At 39.5% G+C, this 19,922-nt stretch overlaps 1 protein-coding gene across 3 annotated transcripts; it reads right to left on the bottom strand.

Moving 5' to 3' along the window:
• Positions 1-104: 104 nt before the first annotated feature.
• Positions 105-19,496, bottom strand: arhgap42a (Rho GTPase activating protein 42a). Of its 3 annotated transcripts, XM_027004557.3 has the most exons (25): positions 19,198-19,496; positions 17,145-17,240; positions 15,258-15,319; positions 11,932-12,003; positions 9,473-9,574; positions 9,175-9,285; positions 8,629-8,733; positions 8,193-8,322; positions 7,783-7,883; positions 7,553-7,662; positions 7,273-7,332; positions 6,785-6,863; positions 5,534-5,573; positions 5,355-5,417; positions 5,114-5,188; positions 4,901-4,985; positions 4,761-4,819; positions 4,510-4,615; positions 4,231-4,390; positions 3,854-4,004; positions 2,859-3,245; positions 2,368-2,524; positions 1,402-1,464; positions 970-1,049; positions 105-875 (listed from the first exon to the last, which is right to left on the bottom strand). In XM_027004557.3, exons 1-25 carry the CDS (start codon positions 19,349-19,351, stop codon positions 787-789), a joined length of 2,697 nt encoding a protein of 898 aa, XP_026860358.1. In that variant the 5' UTR covers positions 19,352-19,496; the 3' UTR covers positions 105-786. The 3 variants fall into 3 exon arrangements, with proteins under 3 accessions (XP_026860358.1, XP_026860379.1, XP_026860368.1); XM_027004578.3 differs by lacking the exon at positions 1,402-1,464; XM_027004567.3 differs by lacking the exon at positions 7,273-7,332.
• Between the last annotated feature and the right edge of the window lie 426 nt (positions 19,497-19,922).

The following is a 19,922-nucleotide window of genomic DNA, read 5'->3' as shown; positions in this document are numbered from 1 at the left end:
TGAGTGAAGTGATACCTCATCCTTGCAAGGACTAGCCACTAATTTAAACTGTGGGTTTACATGGTCTCATTTAAATAGAGAAAGACAAACAAGTATGACCCATCCAGTGATGACCAGCATCTATTGTGTATGTTTATTGTATGAAGAAATGAACACTCATAGTTGCATTGTTTTAGTAAAATCATTTCTTGACTGTGTAACTGTCTTCTGGTAATCTCAGCAACAAACATACATGATCAATAAATTTTATGTTGGGCATTTCAAGTGGAAGTTGCACAGGATCATAATTTTGTAAAACTTAATAAAATTAAATCAGCATGTTGTACTGAGTCACTTCAGAAGAATTTCTATTGTCCTTCTCAACAGTACCACAACATTATACTGTTAATTGCAAGTCTTTTCCCACCATTACAGAGATAGAATATGAGAAGCATAGACTTTATACTGCTGTAATATATGTATGCTTATTGGTCCAACATGTCAGAGCCAGTCTGAATGATTAGCCACCTACAAATATCTTAGGTCTTATGGAGCCAAAACACATGTGAGTCAGAAACATCATAAAATATTAATATTTGTTTAGAAACTTTCTAATATCTACAACTTGAAGTACTATGGGCCATATATACTCTGCTGTTGATAATTAGGTTATAGACATTTTTAACTAAGTATTTAAACAATTCACATACTGTATACAATGGATGTACAAAAACTTTTCTGGTCCATTTCTGGTGAAATAGTTACCATGGATACCATGGACTTTGTTTGTCTGTCTTAAAGACCTTGCTAAAGGAACACCACATAATTCTCTGGGATCAGTCCAGTTTTGCCATTATATGTTGCTTGGAGCCACCCAGGTTCCACTGAGGGGTACACTTTGAAAACAAAACCATGACAAAACAATTATTATTATTATTATTATTATTATTATTATTATTATTATATGTTGGAACGTGGCAGTGTATTTACCATTGTAGAAAAGCGCCCCCTTGGGGAAGCTTAGTTCGTGACTATGTTCTGCCTGGCAGGAATACATGGCCTTGGCTTCCCTGTGAACACATCAGAGGAGGCGAGTTAGATGGGCCACAGCTGGAGTTTACTCATGCACCCGACAGCAGGCCTCTCGGGAATGACAAAGTGTCCATGGTGAAAGGCCAGGCCACGTCTGCAGGGCAGGCAGGGGCGTGACCGACTGAAAGATCTATTTTGAAGCTAGCAAAAACAACAGTGCTACACGCCGTGTCGCAGCTTCTCACGAAGAAAGCAAAGACAAGCAACATGTCACAGAATGAAAACCACAAAGTGGAATATCGTGTCATAGTGTAGCTGAATTTCATAACAGAGTGGCTAGACTAATGGGTCACATGCTGTGGGACACATGCTCTGTGGCTGGTAATGTACCTTCCAGCAGGGGTCGGCTGTGAGACCACTGGGTTCTCAAAAAGAGCTGCTCTTGAGACCACCCTGAGACAGTAAATCAAGAGCATATTAAATACAAGATCCACACTGCAGTGGGTCATAATACACAAGCCACAACACTCTAGTTTGGAGTGCTTCAGAGTTACTACTAGTTACTACTAATTTACTCTTTGTCTGATCCTCTCTGAAACACATATTGCTTGTTGGTAACACTAGTATTCATGTTAGGATGAAAGAAGGAAGCATTTTCCTTTAGCGCCTTTATGAGAACACTGGCAGTCAAGGGGTGCTTTACAGCTAGCAATGCAGTCAGAGGTCACCTCTCAGGAACCAGCAATAAAGCCCCATAGACTGCTGCTTGGTCATGTCCACCCATGTTGGCAGACATGCTGCAGTGTTCAGGTTTGTGAGAGTGAGACTGTATCTTTCCACATCTAAAAGCTGATTTAAAAAAATTTTTTGACATTAAAAAGGAATTCTGGACCAAAAAATACAAATAACACATTCTTATTCAAAAAATGTGTGGTGAAAAAACTAATGCATATTGTACTGCTGTATTAGTGAGGGATAAACTCATTTTTCAGATAAACTGATAATACCATCAAAAACACTATTTTCTAGTAATTATGACAGTGTATTTGGTATACACAGAGATTAAACAATGGTTATTGTAGGATAAAAAAATATAATGCCTAGATTATTAAAGCAGTTTACATGTCCCCTTACCTTTAACAAAAAGTGGTCTATATGCCCCCATATGTGTTCATTTCAATTAACCAAAGAGTTATAGACCCTAATAGCAAGGGCACATAGAACTTTACTTGACAAACAAGAGACATTAAGTGACCAATTAAAATGTTTGTAGAATTGCCAATTTTTATCAAGTGGCATATATTTTTGTTCTAAAGTCTAACAGGTAGGTTGCAGGTTGAGGTGAACATTACTTACAAAGAGTTGGGCCTTTGGTATCCGTTGCTGGCTGAGGAGTCCAGTCTGCACCTGGCTGTGACTTTAGGAGGGATATTTGGTAAGGGGAGTGACTTCAGGCTGTCTCTGTTACTGTGGGAAACCAAACTCTGAACTGAGCCATGACAGCTCCTGAAACCTAAGTGAAACAGAGAAAGCATTCCTGCAAATTTGGGAAACATATAGCCGGCTCCATAGCCACATGCTACCACCACTCAGGTGCTGAATGTACTTTTGTGCTGATAACGTGCATAGACTGGTACACATTTCATTTACAGTTTTGGCATTTAGCTGACACCTTTATCCAAAGCAACTTACAATTATTACTGACTACAACTTGAGCGATTGAGGGTTAAGGGTCTTGCTCAGGGGCCCAACAGTGGCAACTTGGCAGTGATGAGGTTGAACCAGCAACCTTCCGATTACAAGTCAAGTCTTTAACCACTGAGCTACCACTGTCCCAGACTGCTCACCCTCAGAGATATGGAGTGAGGTGAGGGAGGAGCAGGTGGACAGGTGCCCTGTTTTCTGCTCCTCTGGGCTCTGCACCGTGGACCCGTCGGTCGTCTCTGGAGCTGGAGAACGCTGCTGTGTTGGAAGGGCGCTCAGGGCCTCCTCCCACTCGTCTGTTTTTGCTGTGTCCTCCTTGGAGCTGGAGTCAGGGCTGGTGGTGCCGGCTGGGCTCTTGGGTCGGTCGGAAGATGGGGAAGGAGTGGTCCAACACAGACTGCCCGAGACCTTGTGTTTGGAGCGAGATGGAGAGCTGGCCTTGGAGCAGCCATTCTGCTCAGATGAGTGCGAGGACAGGGACTCCAGACTGCCCATGGGTGTGCTGCAGGGACTGCTACTGAACGTGTCACCTGAGAGAGGAGGACAGTAAAAGGGAAGGCTTTGGAGATGTGAAACTAACATCACGCACCTAATTTTACAGAAGACTCCCTTGTCAGACACAGTTAAGAGAGCAGTAGCTTTTATCTAGGAAGAGTTGTAACTGAAAGTTACAAATGAATTTCCTGCCCATATGGTGCTCATCTTTGAATTATTTATTGAGGACAGACCCATAGCCAGTCTACTTTTTTTTGTTCAATTCTATCAGTTAGATATCTGGTCCAAGAGGTTGTTGCTGACATTGATAGTGTTTATAAAATCCAAACATATAAAAAACTGTTACTCTCATGTCAACTTTCTTGGCTATTTAATCTATACTTTCAAATTGTCATGGATCTGTCACTGAGCCAGATTTACCAAATCAAGATTATTAAATGTCTTGTACAATTTTCAGTAATTTCTGCAAAAAAACCCAAACATTTACTTATCCATTAGATTTATTGTGTTGAATGTAAACCTAGGACATGAAAGATATCTCTTGTGACTTAAATAAAAATTAAAAACTGATTCTATACAAAACAAGCTTTGGGTCTACCAAGCCCCATCTAATCCAAATATGACTGAGAGGAGGGAGACCCACTGTCAGCATCGGCCAGGCACAGTGCTGGTGGGTACAGGCCTCTGGACTTGCGCGGGCCTGAAGACAGGCAGATGGTCTTGCTGCGGCGTGAGCTGGAGCGACACTGCGGCTGGGGTAGGGGCACGTTGGGGTCTGGGGCCTGGTGGAAGATCTAAGACACAGCAAAGGGGATCTAAGACACAACAACATCATGTAGGGCCAACATACCAGTCAAATCAAGTTAAAAATAGATAGTGCTTGAAAGCAAATTAGACAACAAAGAAAGGATTGTTAACCTCAGCTACAGGAACTGAATGAATGCTCCCCTCTGGGTTTGGTAAACAGTGCCATCTGCTGTTAACTTTAATTAAATGGCAGCTAGAGCAGGCTCAGCTTACCTTCTCATAATTCTCTATGAGAATCTCCACCACAATGTTTTGAAACTTAATGTTCATCATGGCAGCCACTGTCTCCTCCTGAGCGCGCATGAGTGTAGGGCCAAATATCACACCTAGGTTAGACACAGTCATCAGATTCTTTTGGCTGTGTGTAGAAACCCTGAAAAACAGCAGGAAAAAAAGGGGATTAAATCCATACTTAAGTCAGTCTCAGTGACCTCTGCATTTGGCAATGCGATGTGGTCAGTCATCTGATAGACTATCGCTGGGTTGACTTACACAAGCAGATGCTTGATCAGGATGTCCAGCATTTCTTTGTTCTTGTCAGGCAGCTTATACACAAGGGCATGGACCGCCCGCACCCTGTAGTTCTGGTCATCGGACTCTAGACGTGCAACACAGTGTTTGTATTCTTTTCAACTTAGGTACAGCTGCATTGTCTTAAACAGTCATTTTCAACTTTTTTTTTTTGGGGGGGGGGGGGGGGGATTATGGGGAAAAGAGAGAGATGGACACATGGAAGAACTCACTGACTGCCATGATGAAGTCTTTGTGAAGTCTGTAGGTTAAGAGAGGTTCAGCCAGACACCTGGAAACATACAGCAGCTGGATTACTGCACATGGTCTGATACTTCTGAACCAAGTGCCTTTCATTAGATCCTTTCCTTACCTAAGGTAATTCTTGAGCCCACTTGTGATGGTCTTATTATCCCACGTATCTGGGTCGAGATCCATGTCTGCAGGAGCTTTGGCAGCTGGTGTAAACAAAAATGGACAAGCAAATAAAACAGTAAGACCTCTTTAAGACAATAATATAACAACAGTAAACAATAAGTGTCAAATAACACATTCTGAGGCATTTAAAAAGTTTAAAGAGCTTTACCAAATACAGAGGTCATAAGTCTCTGCACTTTAGAATTAACTCCACCTATTCTGTATAAGCCCATAGTATGGATACCTAGAAAAAGGGGGAAAATGGCTTTAGTTAAATTTGAGCAGGGATGAAAGAACAATATACTTTCATTGCACTGTTTGCATAATTAAACATTTGTATATAGCATATACACAGTGCTGCAGCAATTGGCAAATGAATGTGTAGGAATTAGAACAGATGAGATGCGGACCTCTTGTCTCCACGAGGTGAATGCACTTCCTCACAAAGTTAAATCCCACCACATTTAAGTATGCTGCAAAGACAAAGCATCCCATTTGTTAAACATTCATTATTTGCATGACACTGCATTAGGTGCACTTCTTAACAAATTCACTACACCTGATAAAAAGGCACAAGGAGTGAACTTACTTTCTTCTTTCTTGCTGAGAAGTGCTGGAAGAGTGTAAATCTACAGATAACAAGACATTAAAACAAATAAATATCAGGCTTTACCATATGTGCAAATGGCAGATAAGTTGCTCCAGAACTCAAATTCAGAAAACCCAAAAGCACTTGACTGTGTCATGAGAATTTTAGTATTCTGTGCTGCAGTTTGTACTTCTCTCAATAAAAAAGAGAAGAACAGCACGAAAGAGGACATATCCTGTTAGGGATTGTAACTTCCTGGCCTTTGCTGACTGATCAAACAAAGAGCAATTAACCAGTCCTAAGCACTGTCAACAGCTGTGTTTTGGCTTCAGAGCAGTTCTGATTGCCTCATGATGAAACAGATTACAAAAACAACAAAATCTTGGTCACCTAATGATGACTCACTTTCAGTAAGATGAAAGACATCTTCCACTTACTCAGATGTGTTACTTCAGAGTAGACAAACCTTAATCGCTATGACAAAAAATGGTAACTCATGTATTGCTGAACAAATACACATCACATAGAATAAAAACCCCTATCTGATGCAAATCGACCTAGCAAGTCATGTCACGTATTCAACATCAATATAATCTTGCTGTAGCGTAACATGGGAATATGATGTGGTATAATGAAATGAAGGGAAAGAGTAAAAATGTTAGTAGTTGTAAATATATTTTTGCCTGGACACAGGCGCTAACCATGAATGATTTATTTGTGTATCTTGAAATCAGGGGTTAGAAACATTAACTCTATGAAAGAGCAGAGGAAGCTCTCAGGAAACTGGCCAGAAAAAGCAGGAAGCCGCCCAGAAGCTCACAGTCCACAGTAAGTTGAAAGCTGAACACACTGGCCTGAGCAAACCTGACTCCAGAATAGCATCCGGAGCTTTTGTGTGAGGCTGTGCCAAAACTCTCCACTTCTGGCAACAAGTAACTCACCTCACACTTCTTGTCATACCTGCCTTAGACACACCTTTTTAACAGTTTGAGCAAGGATTACTTAACTATAGTGAAAGTTTCTTTTTGTATATTTTGTCATGGGCAAAACTACATTTTTTTTTTACATTTCATCTTGTCCAAAATACATAAAACTTCAAAGTTAAACTCAGTCATGAAGATTTAGTCCACTAATCAAATTTCATATATATGTGGGCTTAAATAGGCTGTGAACTGAGCTTTGTATATAAACATCATGTGTATATAGCCTGGAGGATTGTTCTGCTGTGTAGGAGAGGACCGGTGTTCTTACCGGCTCTTTTCCATCCATAGCCTCCATCCACAGACGCCTGTTAGACTCAGACAGAGCCTGCAGAGTGATAATGCCATGCCTGCGGGACAGAGCCAAATCAGATGCCGGCTGCAAGGCGAATCACCCTTCACAACATCATCACATCATACCTAATGCAACACCCACATTCACTGATTATGCCTGCCTGCAACTAAATAAAACAAACAAAAAACAAGACCAAATACCACTTTGGAGTATATGCTCTTTTTATAACTTTTTTTAAAGAATGTACATGCAGCATAACTTAAGCGTGTTAAGTTAAATGACCTGTTCCAACCTGTATCATTAGTAGCAAGTTGAAAGAAGCCAAAGCCTGAAGCAGTGTGTGAAAGGAGCTGTTACAGTGTGTGCACGGAGCTGTTGCAGTGTGTGAAAGCAGCTGGTAGCTGCTATGAGCAGGCGGCACCACACATTCCATCTCAGCCCAGAGCAGGAAGAGAAAGACATACCGGCGGACTTTATAGAAACACTGAAGAGAACTGAATAGAATCCCCTGACAAGTGTTATTTCTTCAGTCATGAAAAGAAATAGGAAAGGAAGGAGAGAAGAGGAATGACAGACCTCAGAGGTTGCCAACAAAAACATTAAAGTGGAAAAACTTGGAAATCTTTTAAATTTCTCTGCCACATCCTCTAGAGGCTCACATCACAATGGCCTTAATGTCCTCAACAACACCTTGTGTAAGGTGGGTAAAGTGCTATATTTCAAGTGCAGGGACAGAAAACAAACCTCTCCATCACTTCGATGTCAAAGCAGAATCGTTTGTCAATTGAGTCTGTCCTCCTCCTGATGCAGGTCTTCAGTTTGAATATCTCAGGTGGACTCATAATCAGTCCATTCTTTAGAATGACACAGAAAAAGTCACTTACTACTGCATAGTAAACAAAAGGTGGAAAGTTAAGGCCAGTAGAAGATGGGTATTTCTAAAGTGCAATGCTCTACAACAAACAGCATTATACCTGTTTGCTTCCAGATTTGATCTCCGAGTTGCTCATGGTGAACATTTTAGACTCCTTCTCATATGTGCAATAATGTCGGCTCCATGTGAAGCCCAGGGGTCCTACAGCATAGAGGTGGAAGTTTCAGACTATGAGGACAAATGTGTCTTCACTGTATGCAACACTTACAAATAATTAGATGGCATAGGGATTTTTGCACAAATATTTGAACACATTTTTCAAAACATTAACATGCAGCAAAATGGAAATTTGCACCCTAATAGACATGCGCCCTTTCTGGATATATATATCAGAGGTGATGTACATTTCAGGTGTGATACATAACGGGTGTAAAACATGCATCAAGTGTGAAATAACCATCAGGAGAGAGTTCTCAGATGCTTGCGTTGCTTTGAGCCAAGAATACTCACGCTTCTCTTGTACATATAGAAAACCCTCCATAGTCCACTGTCCAGGGGCTTTAAAGTCTGGCTCTGCTGACTTTATCCTCTTCATTAGATTCTCTACTTCCTGTCTAGTGCTCTCAAAGTTATTCCTTGTCTACAAAGAGCACAACTGAACATGTTAAAAAGTATAAAACTTGGTCAAGGCAATGGTCAAGTGTCATTAGAAGAAGCTAAAAGTCCAAAGAACCACATCACCAGATCAGCCAAATTCTTACACTATGTTGTACTAATTCAGCTGAGAGTATCAATTTTATATTCACCCCATATAACAGAAGAACATTATAATATAAACATGTACCAGTGCTCTAGCTATGTGATTCTGTATACAGTGTACTGTATACCATTCTTGCTTTTCAATTTTCCTGTTAACCCCACTGGCCACCTTGACTTGAACTCTTACATTCTGTAGGTTGAACTGCAGTTGCTGCTTGTATGGCTCAAATTCTTGTGCCAGTTCATAGCCCTCATGATAGAATGTGAACAGACCTTGAAGGAAAGCCAGAAGCTAAGAAAAAGATAGAAAAGATAAGCAGTTTCATCTTTGACATTAAAACACCAACAATACCCTTTATGTCTGAACAAATGTAATACATTTCAGGATGCATGCAATCTGCAATGACGAATCGCTAACTTCAGCAAACTTCATCCCCTTCCTCCATAACTGGTTTTTTTTTGAAGGGTGAAGGGTGATTTTTCCAACATGTGTGCATGAAGTTATGATGCTATCAGTGCAAGCCTCTGCTGAGAGATGCATTCTGCAGCAGATGGAACCCAGCAGGTGTAGGATGTGACTTTAATCCTTCATCTTTCTGATTAAAAAACAGTACAAAAGTGACTGCACATGTGCAGTTCAGGGGAAAATCTCACTTGCCCAGTAACTCATTTCCCACTTGCACTGACAGCTTCAGAAATGTAACCCAAACTGTAATATTTTCCCCTTTCTTACCGGCTCCACAAACTCAAATTTCTTTCGCTCTTGGACTTCTTGGATTTTGAAGACATACTCAAGAGAAGCATCACAAAAAACCTGTCTCTCCTTATTGATCTGGGCATCTGCCTGAAGAAGCATATTAGTGTAAATAGTGTGGTACAAACAAAAGCAAGGTTACCATAAAATAAATCAATTACACAAATAATAACAGATTTATGGTAGCAAACAAAATGAGATTTTGAACTATTATAATAATTACAATTAACTGTTATAATTGGGTTATAATAGAGAATAATAATGGTCAAATGGTTACCTCTTGTAAAAATGCCTCTTTCTTTTTAGAAGACAGATTTAGGTGTTTTTCCAGAAGACTATAATATTTCTCAGTTTCTTTGTCAAACTTCTTCTTTCCTTCCTTAGAAAAATGAGAATGTTGACAGAAACTGGAATTTCCTCTATGGTAATTACAGAGATAAATATCTTGTACAGAAATCTTCTGTTACATAAGGCCTTCAACTTGTAAACAAACATCATGTAAAACCTCCATTAAAATGTTTTCTTAATTTGTTTATTTTGATTTGGATGGATATGGACATAATGCATCATTCACTTCTGAGTGGCTCTCCAACCAGCAGATGGCATACAAGCATCTGAAGACAGGACAGCACAGGACTGATTTCTGGGTTTCAAAATGACCAAGCTGAATCCACACCCATCGGAAGGTGTGAAGCCATGGGCACACCATAAAAACTGTAGGAATTCTAGCACACCAGAAAAATGATCATGCATGTGTGTTATGAAAGGGTCATGTTTGAGATGCACCAGGGAAACTGACTAATCATTTACTTCATATCTCAAGTGACTCACAATGCAGTGATTTTTAGAACAAGGAGAGCAGAGTGTATGGATGCACAAGGATCAGTAAATTATTTGAAATTAAACTGAATGCATGCGAATCACAAATGACAGGTGTTCAGGTCTAGGTGTCAAATAAAACAAGCATCATCTTTAAATGGTAGAGCAAGTATTACACTGAACATTCTCCCTTAGGTAACATGATCACATTATGATGATTTCAGGAAACGGGGCCCAGAGTATTTCCAGAAACAGAAGAAACCCTACCTGTGGCCTCTACAATTAAACATTAAATTGTTAACTTTGCTTACTCAGTGTCATTGTTAATGCCAACGAACACGAAATGAAACTTTAAATGAAATTTCCTTGAGAACTCTGGCCCAGTTAAATCAACATGTAAAACATGTTAATGACATAAATGTTACTGTCTGGTCAACACTGACATTTAACACTGACCAACACAGACAAGGTTGTGAGGTAAGTAAGTACAACTAAGTCAACCAATAACAAGTTTGAACAATATTGAACCAGAGCTCACTTACACATTTTACAGTGGATTACAGTCCTACACCCTCAATGATACCACCTCTCTATGCTGCACTAAACATTCAAGCACCCAAGACCTCTGGCAGTCAGGGTCCCTTTCTTGTATCTGCAACTGAAATCTGATCCAGGCTGTTTGTTTTTCTTCTATGCCATTAGCCGAACCTTTCCCATGACCCTTTCATGGACACTCAGCAGCCTACAAACTTACCAAGTGACAAAGTAGTGGAATCACATCTCTTACATGCCTAGTCCAAGCCTCCAGGCCCATCTGCTAACTAACAATGACATCAACCTTTCTTGGCCTGTACAATGCTTGTTTAGGAAAAAAAGCATCTAACTGCTGTTAGTTGTTAGTACTACCATTTGCGTGTGGTCTCTTGAAGGTGTAGTATTTGTGGTGTGTTTTTACCTTTGTTGATGTGTGTGTGTGCGCGCGCGCGCATGCGCGCGCGTGTGTGTAGTGTGCGATCTTGTGTGAGAGGTTGAACAGCCGGAGAGCCATTCCCTTTGGCCTCTGTGGTCTAAATGTCTAAGCCGAATGAGTTCCATCTCAGCTTTGGCTGAGGAGTCTGGGCCCCAAACAGCCAAATAAGGCAGGGTGTTTTCATCTTTGGATCCTTCAGCAGTGAGCTCATCAGATGCTCAGCTCAGCTCTTCACAGGCCAAGCCAGGGGATGGAGGTGTGTGTCACACTACCAGCCCATAAGGGCTTTCTGAACTGCACCACGGACATCAACCTTGAACACTACTCCACCCCAATCTAGTACGAGGCTTCCCAGTCCTGGCCCTCAAATACAGATGCACTTCCTATTTTTCCATGTTTCCATCACACCTGACTCAGCTCATCAGCTCATTAAAAAGTCCTTCATGGATTTAACTTCTTAAACTCCTGCCTTATTATTCAGTTCTTAATCTGACAGCACGTTTTGCAAGAACTTTTGTGAATTATTCAGTTGCTATACTGAAACATGTATGTAGTTACAAGAATAAGGAATCACTTCAAAAGTTTAAAATGAGTGCATTAGCACTGTGAGAATTCGAAAATGTGCAGTGCAGGGCTACTACACTGCACAATTTACATAGAAGTAGTAATGTATTTATCAAGTGGAAAAGGCATCCACACTAGCAGGGCAGCGGCTGCACCAGTTCTGGCCTCAAGTTTATTTTGGTGAATGTGGCATTACTGTATCTGGTTATAATTTGGCTGTTCCTTAACAGGTGTTTGCAATTTCCCCCCTTCCTGCAGACTCTCAGTGTGGACTCATGTTAAATCATGTACTAAATCATGCTGCAATAAGGCTAAAAATGACCATCTGCTGAAATATGTAAGATACATTCACAATGGGAGTCTTATGAAGTCTTAAGTCTTACTTTGGCAGCACCTATTTGCTCCTTTCGAAACTTCTCCAACGGCGTAATCAAGACGTCATCAGCATTCTGTATCTAAATCAAAACAGTTTAAAAATGTTCAAAAGGCAAGTAAATTCCATGCGACTTCTCTGTTCAAATTCCCTCTAAATATAGAAAGACTAATATGTAATCTCCAAATGTTATATTTTAACTGTATCTGGGAAGCTTGAAAACTTCATTGTGCTGCCTGACCTTAGCATACTTGCTTGCCTTTCTTTCCCTTGCATTTCATAATATATAATGGAAAAATCCATTTTATAGACAATAGAAAACATCATCGTAATACTGTCTAGACTGGTTTTACACAGAACCTACTATGGTAATATTATAATGCACAACATAATTCAATTCAACTTCATTGTAAAACAGCTGGTCTATAGCTATGCCATCATAATCTGCCACTGCCAAAAGTTTCAACAATTTGCATATGAAAACTATCCAGAACAACTGTTTTTATATACTGTAAAATAATGACAATATAATTAGTACCATTTTCGTTTAGGAGGCCCATTTGGAAAAACATTCAATTACATACACAAATTCCTTTTATATACTTTCCCAGACACAGAGTGGTGGACTTCCAGTCTCACTAGAGAATTTGCCCAAAATAAGTTCCACATGCTTGCCTGTGCTCAGTCCTCCCCCTGGCAACTGACAGCCCATCTCTACAGTCCCGATCTGCCTACATCAAAACTAATGAATCCTGCCTTTATAATGGAGCTGTACAGATTCCAGGCAGGTCCAGATGCAAGACATAGACCATGTAGAAAGCAGTAACAAATTCACTGTTAAGAGATGTGTGCTTGACATGTCTTTCCTGTTCTGGAGGCTTCTGCACTTTTACAGGGCCTTAGAGAATTATTTGGTACTGTAAACATTTGCTTAAGAAGAGCTTAATCTACATATAAAACGTCAATGTATGATAAGCAGTCTTAAATATCAGCATATACATCAGTTGATGTGCACTTTACCTCAAATAATGTCCATACAATATACAGAATGCCAAGGACAGAACAAACTGCCTTGTCATATTGAGACATTGTACACTCACACTGAGGCCAACAGTAAGTGTCCGGCTCATTATGACAAGTGGCCTCTCAGCACTTCACACAAAGCTGTGTGTTTGAAAGGTTCAGGATATCCTCATTTCAGTGGGGGTAGGCGCGCAGACAGCAATATTGTTGGCTGAAGAGTTTCGCTCATCAAGCTCGTCACAAGTTCCCATGGCCCTTTAGAGCCAGAGAGGAAACTCACTTCTTACATCAGCTTAATCCATCATGTGGGAAAAGGCCTCCCACTTAAAACAGATAGGCCTGGCTGATTGTCTTAGCATACAGTATGTCTGCTAAGTACCAGTGGATATGGAGCAGACATCACTGTAGAAAGATTTCAGACCTAGGGATGCAACATATCTGATATGAAAGAATAACACACACATAAATGACCTCTCAGTACTAGTTAAATCAGTCTAGTCCAAACCAAACGTTCTCAGAGTTACTGCAGTATCACAGAGGGAGGACAGAAAAATCACATGGAGACAGTCACACCTTTGTGTCATTACCACACAAATATGAATGAAAAGCTCAGTGGGGCTTTCTCTCTTTTATGGAGGTGTGTGTCCTTCTGAGAGCGCTGTCACAGCAGCCTGTGAGAACAGTGCACAGCAGTGCCGTGGTCTGCAGGAAGTTAGGAGGCTGGAGGGTGCTACTGGGTAACTTGCCCCCTGAGGCTCCTCACACAGCTCCACTGACCTCCACTCATTTTGACACGCAACAAAGGATAAGATTGAAGCCTCTGAGCAGGCAGTGTTACAGTCTAAGAGGCTAAAAAGGCTTTGTGAATATCAAAGGACTAAGCCACTGCACATACATCCGACACATTTCATTGCCCCTTGAAACACATAACAGATGTTAAAGTAAACGGCCAATTTTCTGTCCAAATGTGTGTTAATTTTCTCCACTGACTCCACACAAGGAGCATATTCTCCACCAGGGGTAAGAGAGGGCACTCAAATAATAATGCCCTGAATGTCCTCTAAGCTTTAGAAGACACATCTTAGTTCATAGACACAATCACAGGTTTCTGCTTTTCTTAAAACAAAGACATTTTATAGCTAGGGCATGCTGAATGCATGTATCCAGTTCCATTATGATTTAAGAAAAGGCTTAGGACAACACAACAAATTTTGGTAAAAAAAACCCAAAAAAACCCCCCCAAAAAAAACATCTGATGAAAATAAGGATTAATGGATTATTCACTCATAGTAAGTAATAGTTAATAACTCTCTTGATTGAATGGTATTTGGTGAATCACCATCACAACACCAAAAGACCAGTTTACCAGAACTATCCTTATAACAAAATATGCAAAACAGAAGCTGAGAGACTACATGGGATAATCCCTTATTTGACCCTATAACAATACATGTACTTGCTCACACTTCCTGTTGTAAATGATGCAGTAGATGCAACTAAAGTAATTGTATTGTTCTATTGGCCACACTGACTCATTATAGCCATTTAGGGGTCTTTTTTTAGGGGTGTTAATTCCAGTTTTAAATGGTGGAAGAAAAAAAGACTTCAGTCAAATGAGTAATTCCAAAACATTCCAAGGCCAGTAATGGTACTGATATTGTGTGGTTTCCCCTCCCTCCAGAGGAAAGTCATGACCCAAGGCACACATCTGTTTGACAAAAGCATGTTTCCCATAACACTCAGCTATGACAGAAATAATCTATGGCACTCAAAGAGGACATGGTTGTTCCCAAGGGTGTATAAGCTTTAGTTTAATAGGGCACATTATTATAATGAAGAATTTGCATTATTATAATGAAGCATTATCCACATTACTAAACATTAAGGGACAAAATGTAAAAGGAGCAACAAACTGAAGCTGCAACAAATAAAAATAGGTGCAGTGGACAAATAATCAATTGATAATTAAATATATGCCTAACTGAGGCCAACTACCATGTCCATAGATCTCTTCCCTACAACGAAAGCCCAATGCACCTTTTCTCAGATATGCAAGGTCTTTTTTAGCTGGCAGTCAAGATCTACATGGCTTGAAAGAAAATGCCATGATAATTAAATATAACTATAACTCCATCAGGTGTATTGTGCATGTGGTGTAAGTGGAAGTAACATGAGGGCTTGGCTTAAAGCAGGGCTTAGTTCTGCAATGCCAACTGGGATGCAGTGGGATAGGCCTCACAGGAGGCTAAATTAACACAATAATTAACTGAGATGAAAGAAAGAAAGATGAAACAAAAGGATCCATTTACTTACAAGTCGTCGTCTTTCCTCCTCAACAGTGTTTAATAACTGAGAGAATTCCTTTAATGACTGAGCTGTGATAAGAGAAAGAACATTTGAATTATGTCACATAAGTGTGGCTTAGGACTGGCAAGGGATCTCTGCCAAGGTATCAGACTTTGCCATTTGTTTTTTTGTACATGAGCAATACAATCTGTCACAGTGAAACTACTATGGCCACCCACAATCTATCTATAAACAGAGGTGATTCAGAGTCAGTGGTGCATTGTTAAACAATAACATAGTCAAGCGAACATTGTACATGGAAGATGTGGAAACATGACATATGTGAAAAGCATGCTTCCTGTATGAATATGTGGTGTGTGCAACAGAAAACAAAGGTGCTTATCGATTACAAGAAAAAAAAATCTGCTAAATAGTATTAAAAAAAATACTGAAATATACATCAGTTAAATGTTAACTGTTAACAGTATATGCATTTGCTATATTTAATGAAAGATAATATAACCTTCCTCTAAAATAAAGAAGCTGGGAGAGGAGTAATAAGAAAATGGAATATGATGTTACAGTTTTGAGTCACTTATAATTTTTCTTATGATCCACGTCAAAATTAGCAGATACTCTCCTGTTACAATTATTGGTCACACAATGATGGACCATAACATTTTACATCAGGTTAGTCAGAATCATTGGTCTAGTCTCAGCAATATCTGCGACAGCTTCATCACATCTTATTTGAAATAGGCAGCATGTTCATGTTTGGTGATAAGAGCGGGTCACAGAGCAGCAAGTCCCTCAACCTCTCACCCCCCCCAAATACCCTGCCAGCCAACCTCTCTAGCTTCCACCTCCTACAAACACACTGCCTGAGGCTAGGCGTCTGGAAAGGAACACAGGCCCCTGGGTAAACAGTCTTTAGCCGCAGCATGACGTACTTCAGCTGTGTTAATGCATAAGAGAAGGACTTCTCCACATATATACACTGAGACAGGACTTATTTTCAGACTTGGAGCCAAAATAACTCCAAGCCAAAAAATCCATGAAAAATCAGAATCCAGTAGAGATACGAGTATGACTGAGACAGCATGGACATAATGGTTGCTGACATATAGCTACAGTAAGTCATTTTGTCTCCCTTGACATGAAATACTGCTGGATGCTTGAATTCATTCCTCATTAGCCCAAAGTTTGAAATACATATACTGCATACACTGGACTTCTATGCATTTTCAGCTAAAATGGTTTGTCTAAAATGCCATATAGAGCTATTACAGGCACACTATTTATTTGTACTGACAAAACAAATGAACTGCATCTACAATATGAGACACTCTAGCAACTGTTATCTTCTATTATGCTCATTATAGACAATCAAGGAAAGGGAGAAGTACTTTGATTTTTTAAGATATTTTGAAGAGGACAATGATTTAGAACTATGCCACCACATCTATGACTCCAGAATATTCAAATCCAGCCAGCAGTTGGCCCCTGTGTGATAAAGACCCATTATTGTTAAAAGAAGATGCAGAGATTGGTGCATGGTGGTACTAGAAACAGTGGCAACAGGCAGGATTGTTGTCAGCTGTGCATGAGAACTCAGGACAATTGCTTAACTAAGAATGGGCACATGGAAATGAAACTCTAACTGAAGTTGCCTGCTTATATATGGTCATTATGCAATAAAAGCCCCTGTTAACATCTACAGTTAAATTAAGAGTCAATTCCACAGGAGTAAATTCTAATTCAACATGATTTTACTCTGTTGTCTTATCATGGGTATGCAATTCTCAACATTATCTTATTATTTAAACAATATTTACGGTCAAGAATGATTGAAAAAAAGCATTCAGCTATGGGGTTTTGGTGAATTTCCATATGAGTGGGCTGAAAGACACTTACCAATGTTAATCTCATCATCAGTTTCTGCATCACCTATGCACTCAAATTGGAAATCCTGAAGGGACTGTGAAAACCTCTGTACAGCCGCAGAAAGATCTGCGAAAAAGACACTTCTGTATCAGTCATCATCACAGTTCTAAAAAGATCATATTTCATGTAGCCATTTTCTAACAAAAGAAAAAGAACTTGTCGCCACATTTCATAAAATAACATGTTTGAACAAATTCCCATAATCAATTATCTGATGAGTTTTCCTTTATGGCAACTGTTTACAACCAACAAAAATAGGATAAGCATATACACCCATGGTGAATCAAACCACATTATAATAAATGCTGGGGACCTTTCTGGGAAATCACTCACTTTCCCTTTTGTTCAGTAAAGAAGCATTGAGTAGGAGCCATGTTACCATGACACAGAGCACCAAATATCCTACACTTTGTCTGAGCAGCATGGTCCAAGAATGAAATAAGGGCATGTGAGAGAGGAACCAAAAGACAAAAATAAATAAACAACATTGTGGAAGCAGCCAATTTATCACACTAGAAAGTACAATGGAAATAAATACAAATAGATATTCAGCAAACATAGCAGTACCAATAAAATTTTCAGGTATATTTATTTGAAACATCATACATAATCTGATTGGAGTGATTTGTATTTTGTACATTAGTGATGATAGTAATGTGAAAAATACTGTAGGACCATATGTGTAAATGTATTTTAAAAGAATACTGTAAAGCCTAATCCGATTATGTCAAATCGTTATATGTTTTTTTTTTCTGTATACGTTCTCAACTCATTAACTGTATTGTCAGTGCATACTTCATATGTTTTGCATGTTCATACAAACACGTATTGGAAAAGAACTGGAAAGAATGATCACAGGGGCTCTAATGACAAAAAGGGATAACATTATGAGAGTCATAATAAAATACAAGTATATACATATCCAGCACTTTTTTTTTTATCACCAGCATGTCTTTTGTTACATGTTTTTGAAGTAGTGTTTTTAAAAATTGAACAGAATACATTTTGATATTTTTAATGTAATTTTGCCAAAAGGTGGGTTAGTGTCAAGGACAGCAGGACTGAAACACCAATGAACTGTCAAGGTGATGCAGCCCTATGCCCAGAGAATGGATGTGTTAACAGGGTATGGCAAAGAGCCATGTCCACCATTCAGGTGTTCATCTAGTTGTGCAAGACAGCCAATGCTTTTACTAACAATTTCACTGTGTTAATTGAATCCACAGAACGAAATGCATTTGTATTTTGTGGATGGGATGAAATAAATGTTCACCTTTGTTTTAAATAAAAACGTGTCATTGTTTGCTTATTAACACAGTGATTGTGTATTAAGGTCCAAACAAAATAGGCTGTAGTTGTATGAGATATAGAATGTATTAAGGAGTGGACTGGCGGTATTTTGCAGGTCAGGGGGTCAGCCATCAGTCTGACACAGGTCCTTTTCATAATGCTTAGAGGAAGCTACATTCCACAATGTTTCAACAATTGCACATTCTCAAGTCTCCGTGTAAACACTGAAAGGATGGTACCAGCAATAGATGGTAGATCCAATAAGGCACATGCTGTAAACACAATATAAACTTCACCAAATCAAGAACGGAAACAAACGTTTAACATTCGTGCGAAAATAACCGGGACGCTGGGTGCCATGGGAAAGCACTCGACTATTTCTCCTGGGTTGCGCTAAAGAAGACATGAAAGGGTAGGCTACTCCGTAAGCCAATAGCAATAATCAAATGAATCAACGATCGGAAGCTCAACGTAACATACCATTTATGTACAATAAAGCGAATAAAGTGAGTGAAAAGCATTTGATATGTTTTTAATTAAACTACACTGTGGCAAAACCTTTTGCTGAAAGCATTTGTTTTCAAATGAGCTAGATACTTATCAGTTGGCTATATGTAGAATAACGGATTATGAAAATTGACTTCATTAAATTTCATTGTGATTTTGTGATCCGCTTCCAGTGATAACCCGACACCCAATGCACGATTGACGGAACGCACAATGTTTAACTTACTTTTCAGTGCACTGATAAGCATGTTCCCATCTTTTATAAGGTCTTTTATAAATTTATTCGTACGATCCAACTCAAATTCGTGACATTTCAGGCGGTCTCTGAAGTCGGGGCTGTCCAAAAAAGAATCGCTAAATTCCAGAGCTGGTAGTCCCATTGTAAAAAGAAGCGATGAGTTAAAATAAAATACAATATGAAAGAGGCTTTTGTGCGATTTGTCAACCTCGCCTTTTGGTTTCCTTTCTTCCGTGCAATGCTCTACCTTTGCAACTTATGGAACTTTTGAATCTCCAAAGTGTACTTCCGGCATTTGGTTTCCCACTCAGTCACTAGGAGATGATGGAACTAAGAGCAGCGGTGACTCCTACTGGCCTGATCCCAATACAACAAAGCAAGGATTGTAGTACTGTAAAGTAAAGTTCAGTTTGCAGAAGGCTATTTCTGCATAACCATGGCCCCAGATTTTAAAATCTAGATAGCCTATATGTATATAATTACTGCGGCTGTGGAAAACGAATTAGGGGTGGGGGAGATATCTGAAACAAATCTGACAAAAATTAGTTTATTTAACGCACATGGCAACCTGAACAGTTAACTGAGGTTTTAAGACTCCTGTAACACTAATTTTGATCACGTAATCACAAGTCTATAAACGCGCTGATTATGATAGTCGGAGGCCTAACTATTAGTATAATAATTGTACAAACCTCTTTCGGCTTTCATTTACT

The sequence above is a fragment of the Electrophorus electricus genome, chromosome 8 (assembly GCF_041902795.1).
Source record: "Electrophorus electricus isolate QZ-2024a chromosome 8, ASM4190279v1, whole genome shotgun sequence".
Lineage (NCBI taxonomy): Eukaryota > Metazoa > Chordata > Actinopteri > Gymnotiformes > Gymnotidae > Electrophorus > Electrophorus electricus.
The sequence above is the reverse complement of the archived record's forward strand: the minus strand, read 5'-3'. Positions and strand labels throughout refer to the sequence as shown.

Excerpts from the sequence above, each read along its gene's own strand:
- arhgap42a (XM_027004557.3), bottom strand. The coding sequence starts at position 19,351 with ATGGGACTACCAGCTCTGGAATTTAGCGATTCTTTTTTGGACAGCCCC. Across the intron at positions 9,286-9,472 it reads AAGAGGCATTTTTACAAGAG|GCAGATGCCCAGATCAATAA; the intron begins GTAACCATTTGA and ends ATGCTTCTTCAG. Across the intron at positions 7,663-7,782 it reads TCAAATCTGGAAGCAAACAG|AATGGACTGATTATGAGTCC; the intron begins GTATAATGCTGT and ends GTCATTCTAAAG.